Source organism: Juglans regia, chromosome 3 (assembly GCF_001411555.2).
Source record: "Juglans regia cultivar Chandler chromosome 3, Walnut 2.0, whole genome shotgun sequence".
Classification (NCBI taxonomy): Eukaryota; Viridiplantae; Streptophyta; class Magnoliopsida; order Fagales; family Juglandaceae; genus Juglans; species Juglans regia.
This window is the reverse complement of record NC_049903.1, coordinates 34,316,068-34,327,569: the sequence shown is the minus strand read 5'-3', so window position 1 is coordinate 34,327,569 and position 11,502 is coordinate 34,316,068. Positions and strand designations below refer to the sequence as shown.

Below are 11,502 nucleotides of genomic sequence, written 5' to 3'. Positions count from 1 at the left end.
TGAGTATGAGAATGACCTACAACTAATATATGAAGAGCTTTATGAGGAGCACTTGAAAATGAAAAAAATCAACAAAGCAAATGTTAAGAAGCTAACGTTATTTGAAAATGAGAAAGAAAGCTCGCATGTTAAATTGGATCACTCATTTACTCTTTGTGATAATTTGAAATCTGAAATCTCTATATATTCAAAATGTTGAATATGAAAACAGTTCATTGGTTGTTGAATTGTCTAATTCACATGATTTGGTTGCTACATTGAAATCCGAGAATGCCATGTTGTTTGAAAAGAATAAATTACTTGAAAATGTATTGCATGATTCTAAAAAATATTTGAATAAATTCTCCAATGGTACACTTGATAAATTGTTTGAAAACCAAAAGCATGCTCATAATAAATTTGGTCCTAGTTTTGTGAATGATTGTTTTTCTGTACCTTATTGATGTTCCAATGTAAAGACATGTTTTAAAAAGAAGGTGATGGTTATTACACCTTCAATTGATAAGGGCAAAAAGGTTATTGTCTATGAGAACAAAGTAGCACCTCCTTCCAAGATACAACCTTCTCGAATGTTTGTCCCTAAATTTGAGAGAATTTGGGTTCCAAAGGTTGACACCATTCACCCATTGAGAGGGAGTGGTAATGGTCTTACCTGGTTTTAGGGAGACAACATATACCTAAGGATTACTCTTAATGCTTGATCATATATCCTAGTGCATGCGTTGTAGTTTTTAGGTTGTTTTGCATTTTTTTCTTGTTTTGTGTTTGCATTTCATATTTTGGTTTTATTTTTGGATTCATAATTTCTTTCAATTGTCTTTTTATGAGAAATGAAAAAAAAAAAAATTGAACATTGCCAAAAATATTTTTATTGTAAGTGAATGAGATCAATTTTCTTAGTGGAATTAATTTTGATATACTCACTGGATGTACATGCATTATGAAAAGGGTGTCTTGTTTTAAATATTTCAAATTCTTATATGATATATGTATTGCATGTAATTTGTTTTTGGCACCTTAGAATGCACACCCAACTTACTTGATTGGCGTTTTATCACTTATGTGAGATTTTGGAGAGACAATCAGAGGTGTAGGGAAGCATAACTCATGGATAGAACTGACCATGAGCTAGATGGCCTTATTTTTTATACCCATATGTGCTTAACTAAAAAGTGCTCAATACAAAATATTATCTAGCACTTGTTCAAAAAAAGAAGTGTAAATTATTGCACTTATGCATGAAAAAGCTAAAGTTCAAAAGTTAAAAAAAAATAATAAAATAAATAAAATTATGAGCAACAAGAAGAGAGTTAAAAAAAAAAAAAAAAAAGTCATGTTTGACAATGATATTCAAATTTCAACGTTTAAGGGGTCAATACAATTGGACATAAAGTTTTTCTGGAATCTCTAAGTGGTCTACTTAAGCCTTAAGTATATATAGAATAATATGCACGACTGCGAGATTATGGAGAGAGGACAAAGTTGACATATTCATTGTATTTTTTTGGAGAGAACTCTAAGGAGCTTCATTACCTATTGAAGATTGATTCTCTCTTAATAAACAAACTTCCATCATATTATGATTGTGTCGAGTAATGTTGAGTCTACTGGTGTGGATGTGTTCGTTTGGTGAAAGGACTTTCGAAGTTGCTTGAGTGCAAGGATAGAGTTGGAGCTCACAGTGAAGCTGTAAAAAGGCCGTTGGTCCGGAGCTGTCAGGGTGCAGAAATCAAGTGAAATACTCATGGTATTACAAGTTAGATTTAGTTAATTCAAGGGTCTTGTAAGTATTTCTAAATTGGTTGAAACAAACTTAATTTCTGTAATGGATTTTAGGTGGTAACTTATATCCAGAGTGATTTTAGTTTTTGAAAACGTTCTTCAAATGAGTTTCCAATAAGTTATCAAAATCAGTGTGTTAATTATTTACTGTGATTTGATTGATTAATTGTAAATCTAAATAGTTAAAGTAAATTTAGAAAACTCATATTGATCCCCCTTTAGGTGTATTTGAAATTTAAACCACTGATTTTCCAATTATTTGTTAATTCTTGATACGTCTATATTAACCTGTTTTAGTTTTAATATAATTACTACCTTGGAAAGAAATATTTTAGGGTATTATCGTTTAATAGTACTTACTGTCAAGTGTATTAATTATTATTTATGATCATCTTAAAATCTTAAAGAAAGATCTGTCTTCCGCGTTTCATAATTATTATAGTGAAATTGGAAGGTTGGTAAGCCAATATCAATGCTAGTGCAAGTGGTGCAGAAAATGACTCTTTTTAGTCTGCATCCCATAAGTTACCAAGTTGTTAGCTAAATTCATAGCAATCCCTCAAGTTGATGAAATATCTGGAAAGACGATGATATTATTAATGAGGCGGGTGGATGGATGGAAGGTGGCTACGTGGTCCAACCTCCCTTGTTTTTTTATATCCTTTTGGAATGAAAAAGCCATTATATCTCTCAAACATTCTCTTCCCTCGGAAGAAGTTGAATGCAGAGACAGTGATCCGAATTAGCTAAACATTATTTTTTGGAAAATTTTAAGGTTAATCTTAAGCCTATTGGGCTTAACTTAGATTAAAAAAGAAAAGAAAAAATCGCACACAAAGGATATATATATTATATATATAAGAAAGAAGAATCTACAGCTAGAGCTAGCTACAAACAGTAGATTAATTAAACACTAGCTAACATCCACTTTTTCTTCAAACCTGCTCAGCATATCATAAAAACCCCACCCACATCGACCCCTTGTGATCCGTACAGACACCGGCTTCGGTTACCGTGCATTTTCAGACCCACCGGAGGTGGAGGGTTGGTGTAAAGATTTTGTAAACTTTTTTGAGTCTGATTTTCACCAAAAATTTGTCTAATTCACCACTCCATTATAATACAAAATGGGCAGTTTCACATCCAAATCATTGATTCAAATTCCATAACTCAAAATGATGGCTGCTGATACTACACTGTAACACCACTACTACTGCTACTACTTCTGGAAATCTCAACAGAGTCGGTGAAATAACTACAAAATAATTCGAAAGAAGAACCCCGTAGCATTTGCAATACCTCCACCTAAAAAACTTCATCAGCATGCACCATGGTGTCACACAATTTCGACGTGATTGCCACCATTAATACACCTAACTTGCCTCGTTAACCACTATGACAACGCTATCTCGCCGGCCGGCCCCATTTCCCGATGGCTCTGCCGGTGAAACTTGTGGATTTGTACCTGAACCTGTTACTGGGTGCTCCCGCAGTGAATGCCGACAATTTGGGCACGATGAATGCGACAAAAGCCACGTGTCTATGCAGCTCACATGGAACCCGTGATTGCATTTTGGCAGCACCCGAACGTTCTCACCGTCCTCGAATTCACCGAGGCAGATTGCGCACTCCGTGGCCTTGATATTCACACCGGACCCATAAATCGCCACCGGAATCTGACGCAAATCGCGCTTCTTGAGGCCCGTGGCAGCTAGCCGTGCAGCCGTTTGGTCCGGGGTCTCCAACGCAAACCTTCGACTGCAGCGGAAGGCGCAGCGCACGATTGAGTTCAGCCCAAGCGCGCATATCAGTGCGCATAACAAGGCTGCCAATATGATCACCATGTTGGTGTCAAAGTTGGTCTCGCTGATGTACGAGTCACGCATCTTGTTCCCATTTTCCGGTGGCAAACTCAGCTCTGTCTCGACCAAGCGGCGATGCATATCCGCTATTGCAGAAAAAAAGAAAAAGATGGGATTTTTTTAAAAATGTTTTTGAAGGGTCTTGCAGAAGGGTTCACGAAGCTTAAAAGTCTAAAAGAGAGGCAAGCAAGGCGGTTCTATTTTTCCTTTCTTGCGTACACATAAGAATTTCTTTTTCGGCTAGAACAGAAAAAGGGTGGTGGTTCTTTCCGGGTTACAGTAATGTTGTCAAGATTCCAGCTAGAAAGGGACATAGAAGAGGCATCTCCTTTCTCTCTAGGATAAGGCAAAAGACTCGGTTAAATTGTCTGTGTGGATGACTGTTATCCGAATTTGGGACCGTTTCACTGCACGATTATTCCAGCTTCTTAATCAGAACTGGTCCTGTGTAATCTAGATATTGCAAAAGATGATTGAGAGTGGAATACCAATTACTTTCCATCTTACCTGAACCTTACTTTCCATCGCTGCCGGCGACCCAAATCGATCAGAATCCTCAATCCTATCTTCTGATAGTTATCCACGCATTTGGAGGGTGCTCACCCTTTGTGGCACAGGATTGGAATGGAAGACTAATTTATACACCAAGCGCTTCTAGTCTTTGAAGTGGGTCGAGGGGGAGGGGAGGGGGACAGGAGAAACACTGCTGGATGCATAGGAAAAGCTAAGATAGACAGCAAAGAAAGTAAGATACTGTTGGAGTAGCTTTGCCTACCTATTACAGTTCCAAGATAAAAAAAAAAAAAAACTTTTATTTAAGCTAATATTTAATATGGAATCTAGGTTTAAACTTTAAACCAATGCCAAAACCATATAGTTCTTTGACATGTATGCCACATGCAGATTGCAGCACAGTGGAAGTTTTGCTGCCTTTATCTGATTTGGTAATAATAATTAATTTAGTTTTGATATCAGATTAGACAGATATATGTCGTAGTTAAGAAAAAAGAGAGAATATTATCGCTATCGCCCACAAAATATCTCCCTAACCTTTTCCCTTTAACTTTTTTGTTTTATGAAAGCTTTTCTCCTTTAACTGGTTACCCTCAAAGTGAGATATTAATGTTATCCTTACTGTAAGTAATCATTCTATAAAAGCCACTTGAATGATCCAAAGATCCTCTTAGTTGGATTCAAACAAGGAAACAGCCTTTTCTTCCCTACCCATTACATTAGTGGATGATGAATTTATTGATGTGTATATGCGTGTGGTAAGGTTAAGATTATTAAAATAATAAACTTATCTTGAGTCGGCTATAGTAAATTGTCAAAGATTATAGGTATGATTTCAAAGAAAAGACAGAAAAAATAAGACTCAATTAAGCACTAAAAAATTATCATTAGATTTTATTAGAAGAGCTAAGATGGAATCTGGTTTCAAGCACTCCGTGACAATCGGGGACACGTTCGCTAGCTGATCATGATGGGTGTAGTTAGCCCGAGAGACAAGGTATTTTTGCTAAGTAACAATCAGTTTATGTCTGTAGCAGAGGACCATCTAATGGGATTGCGTGCTCTAATAAAAATCATAGACGTGTGGAGATTCTTTTCTTTCTTTCTTTTCCTGTCTCAGACAAAATAAAGAAACTCCTGTTGACACTTGACAACCAAGCCACTAAACTGCTGTGCTTAATTACGAGTTGAATTAAGACAACCTAATTCACTAAACTGTTGCATCTTGATCTTTCAAATCTCAACAAAAACTGAACACAACCTTCTAATTAGACTATTAATATTGGTCAATATATATACATATGTATATATAAAATCATCTTTTTTACATAATCATTTTGTCATTTAAGTAAAATTTTCACATTGATTTATACATATTTGTGACATTTTTTGCTAAAATCAATTTTTTTTATATATATTTTACAATTAGTATTCACTACATACATTTGATATTAATAATACAAATATAATAATAAAAAATATATATATTTTTTTATATTATATTAAAAATAATAAAATGAAAAAAATATATATAATATATTATAATAATAAAATTTATGTGCAGGTGAAAATTTGTTGTGTTGTTAAAAGATGGAGAAAATGAAATAATTACAAAAAAAAAGAGTGGGAGGAGAGAGAAATAATGATTAAAATATATTTTGTTGAGTGAATAGTAGTTATCCAAATTTAGATAAGCATTGTTCATAACTAGCTAAATATTTGGATATACATAAACTAATGCAGAGAATTTTAAGATCATATTATGTAAATATGACTTTACATATACATATGTATAGACGATGCTAAATACTTCTGCCGATTCCTTTACATATCAATATAATTTTAAGGCAAGTTTTCTGTCACGAACTGTATCGTTTCTGATTCCTAGTAGAAATTGCTTGCAGAAAGCTACATACGCTCAAAGCCTTTGCAGGATTTCTCCTTACATAAAACCGTAGGATTCCCAACAAGTTCTTGCAATTTTACATGTTCAGCTATTAAAGGTACGCCATCAGTTTCAAATGATAGACGAATACAAATCCTCGTCTGCAGCATTGATACATTAGGCATGTTTATTGTGATCCCTTCTTAGAAGAACATGTTAGAGATAATACTGATCATTCAAATATTCAAGTAAACTCAACGTCAAAGTCGTGAGCTGCATGGTTTCCGTAAACGAGTGAGCTGCGTCTCCGTCAAAGTCGTGAGCTGCATGGTTTCCGTAAACGAGTGAGCTGCGTCTCCGAGTTTAACTCCAATAGCTTATCACTTACATTTGAATGTTTGTAATCTATATGTTTATCACTTGTAACAACCGTAGATTCTTTTAAGTTTCTTCTCATCCAAAATGTACTGCTCTGTTTTTATAAATATACGAAGATACACTCTGCCTCTGTGAGGTTTTCCAAAACAATTTTGGTTTATTTCATGGTATCAGATTTTTTTTTAAGCTAACGCTTTTCTTGATCCTATGGCTATTTCATCTAATGCTTCCGCTACCTTTCACCTTCCAGCACAAGTTATTTCCATCAAGCTTGATGGAACTAACTTTCTTGCCTGGAGTGCTCAATTACTCCCACTCTTTCGGAGTTATGGTCTGGTGGGGATTGTTGATGGTTCCAATCCTTGTCCTCCTCAATATGCTAGTGATGAGCTCTGCACCCAAGGTGTTCTTAACTCTACCTATGTGGTTTGGCAGTATAAGGATCAAACTGTGCTTGGTTGGATTGTCTCATCCCTTTCTCCTTCTATTGTTTCCACTATTTATGGTTTGGAAACATCTTGGCTTGCTTGGCAGGCCCTCCATTTGCATTTTGCTACTCCTTCCACCTCTAGGATTTCTCTTATCAAGAGAAAACTTCAGTCTCTTCAGCAAGATTCCTTATCATGTCAAGGTTTTATAGATGAAGTCAAAACCCTCTCAGATGAATTATCAGCAGTTGGTAAACCCGTTGCCGATTCCGACTTGATTTTATCCATGCTCAATGGACTTAACCCCTCCTTTCATTCCTTTGTCACCACATACATGCTACTTGAAAAATAAAAATCCATGCTCTTTTCAGGTTTTTATGCCGAACTACTCAACTATGATCTCATACAGAAATTTCAAAATCACTCCATTCAACCTGAGACTGGTTCCTATGCCCTTTACTCCCACAAACCTGGTTCTAAACCAGGACCACGCAGTAACAACAACAATCAGTCTCGTTCCTCAGGCACGTCCAAATTTCCTGGCCTAGTATCCTCAACTTCACCATTTCGGTAGCCTCTATCTCACTTGCCAGCTTCCTCATCTGCTCCTGTGTCCAAAGTTTCGCGGTCTCGATCACCTTGTCAAATCTGCAAAAGAGAAAATCACTAGGCGTTAGATTGTTTCAACTGTATGAACTATGCTTTTCAAGGGAGGCACCCTCCAACAGAGTTGGCTGCTTTGGTTGCTGAGGCTAATACTACCTACCTTAATCAGCATCATTGGTACGTTGATAGTGGTGCGAATATTCATGTTACTTCTGATGCAACTAATTTGACAACTTCCACACCTTATGAAGGTAATGATTCCGTGGGCACAAGTAATGGGGAAGGTTTGATAATCTCACGCATTGGCAATGCCACTATTCAAACTCCTTCTTCTACTCTTGTTTTAAATGATGTTGCTTATTGTCCTCAAACATCTGCCCATCTTCTTTCCATTAATAAATTTTGTAAGGACAATAATGTGTTCTTTGAACTTTCTGGTTCTGATTTTTTTGTGAAGGACCTCAAGACAGGGAACACGCTCATGACGGGGCCTAGTGATAGAGGATTGTACTCGATCAATCTACATCAGCTTTCGTCGTCTAAATTTCATGCTTTCTCCATGACTGTTGGAGTCAAGGCCTCTATCGCCACCTGGCATTGTCGTTTGGGACATCCTTCGTCGTCTACTTTGCATAATGTTCTTAATAATTTTTCTCTACCTGTTAGTGATTCATTCAATAAAAAGTCCATTTGTGTGTCATGTCAACTAGGTAAGTCCAAGCAGTTGCCATTCTCTGATTCCTTAAGAGAATCAACTGCTGCTATAGAGTTAATTCATTCTGATGTATGGTCAACTTCCACTCATTCTTTAAGTGGTTGTCTCTATTATGTCATTTTTATTGATGACTTTACTCGCTTTTGTTGGTTATATCTCATTTCTCATAAATCCGATGTTTTTTCTATGTTTGTTAAATTCAAAATCTTAGTAGAAAAACAATTTAATTATCCCATTAAGCAATTACAAAGTGATAATGGTGGCAAATACTGTTCCACCATTTTTAAACAATTTCTGAGTAATAATGGGATTTTTCATCGGCTATTTTGTCCGCATACCTCTCAACAAAATGGTCTGGCCGAACGGAAACATCGTCATATAGTTGAAATAGGACTCACTCTCCTTGCGCAGTTTGGATTACCTAAGAAATTTTGGGTCGATGCCTTCTTAACTTCTATATTTATCATTAATCGGTTGCCCACAAAAGTTCTCAATTTTTCCTCTCCCTTTGAATGTCTATTTCATCTTCCTCCAGATTTTAGCTATTTTTGTTCCTTTGGGTGTCAATGTTTTCCGTGTTTTCGACCTTACATGCCTAATAAACTCTCTTACCGTAGCACACCATGTATATTCATTGGTTATTATTCTAATCAGAAGGGGTTTCGGTGCTATGATCCTTCCTCACGACGGGTTTATATTTCCAGAAATGTGATCTTTGACGAGACTATGTTCCCTGCTCATGTACAATCTTCTTTCATGGACTCGGGCAGCAGCGTTTCCTCGACAGGTAATTCTTCACCTTTTCTTCCTTCTCTTCCTTCACACATTTTTCCTTCATCTTCTTCTTCCTCTTCTACTTTACCATCTCAGAATACACCCATAGTACCCGCTGAACCTGACTTCTTCATTCCATCAGACACTTCACCAGACAGCGACCCTCCCGTTTCCGCATCTCCTAGCCATATCCGTGAGTCCCCATCTACTTCTTCTGTCAGCTCCGCTCCTTCCTATCATGTTATCACTAGATCACAAACTGGCCATCTTAAGCCCCGTACATACCCGGATTATCATCTTTATTATTCAACACGTCACCCTCTTCGAGCTTTGCATGCAGGTGTTATTATTTCCAAACCTCATACCTACGCTCAAGCTGCTGCTATACCTGAATGGCATGCTGCCATGGAGAATGAATTCGAAGCGTTGATTAAGAATGAAACCTGGACTCTATGCCCTAGTCCACAAGGCAAACATGTTGTTTCGAGTAAGTGGGTTTTTAAATCTAAACGCCGACCAGATGGGAGTGTTGAAAGACTCAAAGCACGGCTAGTTGCAGTTGGCTACCTTCAGCGTAGTGGTATTGATTTCTATGACACATTTAGTCCAGTTATTAAACCATCCACAGTTCGCATGGTACTCGCACTTGCTGTTTCATTCAATTGGGACATTCAGCAACTCGATGTGTCTAACGCCTTTCTTCATGGAATTTTGGAGGAGGAAGTCTATATGGCTCAACCTAAAGGTTTTGAAGACCCTACAAATCCACAGTTTGTGTGTAAGTTGCATAAATCTATTTACGGATTAAAACAAGCCCCTCGGGCTTGGTTTAATCGCTTATCCACTACCTTGTTATCTCTCGAATTTGTAAGCTCCCAAGTTGATCCCTCTTTGTTCACCTATCACCGTGAATCTACATATATTTTTCTGCTTGTTTACGTGGACGATATTCTAGTGACTTCTAATGTCCGGTCTTCTATTGACAAGCTGATCTCTAACCTTCAGCTAGACTTTGCTATGAAGGACCTTGGGCAGTTGTCATATTTCTTGGGTATTGAAGCTACACTTGATTCCTCTAGGTTGCATCTTCGGCAGATGAGATACATTATTGATCTCTTGGATTGAGTCAACCTCATTGGTATATGTCCTTATCGTGCCCCATGTGTTTCGGGTACCAAGCTATCCAAATTTGATGGAGATCCCCTGCCTGATCCTTCAGAATATCGGCACACAGTAGGTGCCTTACAATATGTAACTCTTACTCGCCCAGATATCGCATACTCCGTGAATCAACTTTGTCAACATATGCAAGCACCAACTACAACGCATTGGACAACAGCCAAGCGTGTCCTACGTTATCTGAAAAATACTCTGGACTTTGGCCTTTTTTACAGAACTGGTTATTTCTCCATCAATGCATACTGTGACTCGGATTGGACTGGTGATCCCGATGATAGACGTTCAACGTGTGGTTATGGAGTTTTTGTTGGTTCCAATCAGATCTCGTGGTCGGCGAAGAAACAACCAGTGGTCTCTAAATCTAGTATTGAGGCCAAATATAGATGGCTGGCGCTAGTAACAGCTGAGGTGTATTTTTATGTGAATTGAACATCTCTCTTGCTTCTCCCCTTGTGATCTGGTGTGATAACATTAGTGCTCTTGCACTTGCCTCAAATCCTATCTTTCATGCATGTTCTAAGCATATCGAGGTGGACTACCATTTTGTGCGTGAAAAAGTAACACATCGAGACATTATTTTGCAACATATTTCGACTTCTATCCAACCTGCAGATATTTTCACCAAAGGGCATACAGCGGATAGATTTTGTTTCCTTCGTGACAAACTGGCCATTTCTGATCTTCCTGCCAGTTTGCAAGGGAATGTTAGAGATAATACTGATCATTCAAATATTCAAGTAAACTCAACGTCAAAGTCATGAGCTGCATGGTTTCCGTAAACGAGTGAGCTACCTCTCCGTCAAAGTTGTGAGCTGCATGGTTTCTATAAACGAGTGAGCTGCGTCTCCGAGTTTAACTCCAACAGCTTATCACTTACATTTGAATGTTTGTAATCTATATGTTTATCACTTGTAACAACTGTAGATTCTTTTAAGTTTCTTCTCATCCAAAATGTACTGCTCTGTTTTTATAAATATACGAAGATACACTTTGCCTTTGTGAGGTTTTCCAGAACAATTTTGGTTTCTTTCAGAATATGCCGTTGTGATCTTTAATTATGTTTATTTCTTGTTGTAGTCATCGAATAGAAAAAGTGCTTGTTGTACACATTTCACCATTTAGCTCACAAGGTTGTTGGCCAATGATTTACCTTTATCTAAATTTGTGTCAAGAGATAAACTTATGGCCGGTCGGTCGGTCTGTTCTCCTTCAAATAACAGCCCTTCAATATATAATTGACACATAGGCCTCCCATTTCAGTTCCATTGTAACCACACTACAGGTTATAACTCACCAGAACAAAAATCCACCCTCTAGTGACCCTTCCCCTCTCTTGAAACCCAGAAGTAGACGAAGCCCCCACCCCTCCCAATGGAAATA

General features: G+C 37.4%; 1 protein-coding gene across 1 annotated transcript; it reads right to left on the bottom strand.

Annotated features, from left to right (window-relative positions):
• Positions 1 to 2,876: 2,876 nt before the first annotated feature.
• LOC108986291 (RING-H2 finger protein ATL74-like) lies at positions 2,877 to 4,385 on the bottom strand. Its single transcript, XM_018958868.2, has 2 exons — positions 4,152 to 4,385; positions 2,877 to 4,051 (listed from the first exon to the last, which is right to left on the bottom strand). Exon 2 carries the CDS (start codon positions 3,723 to 3,725, stop codon positions 3,156 to 3,158), a length of 570 nt encoding a protein of 189 aa, XP_018814413.1. The 5' UTR covers positions 3,726 to 4,051; positions 4,152 to 4,385; the 3' UTR covers positions 2,877 to 3,155.
• Between the last annotated feature and the right edge of the window lie 7,117 nt (positions 4,386 to 11,502).

Coding starts and splice junctions, on each gene's coding strand:
- LOC108986291 (XM_018958868.2), bottom strand. CDS start 3,725: ATGCATCGCCGCTTGGTCGAGACAGAGCTGAGTTTGCCACCGGAAAAT.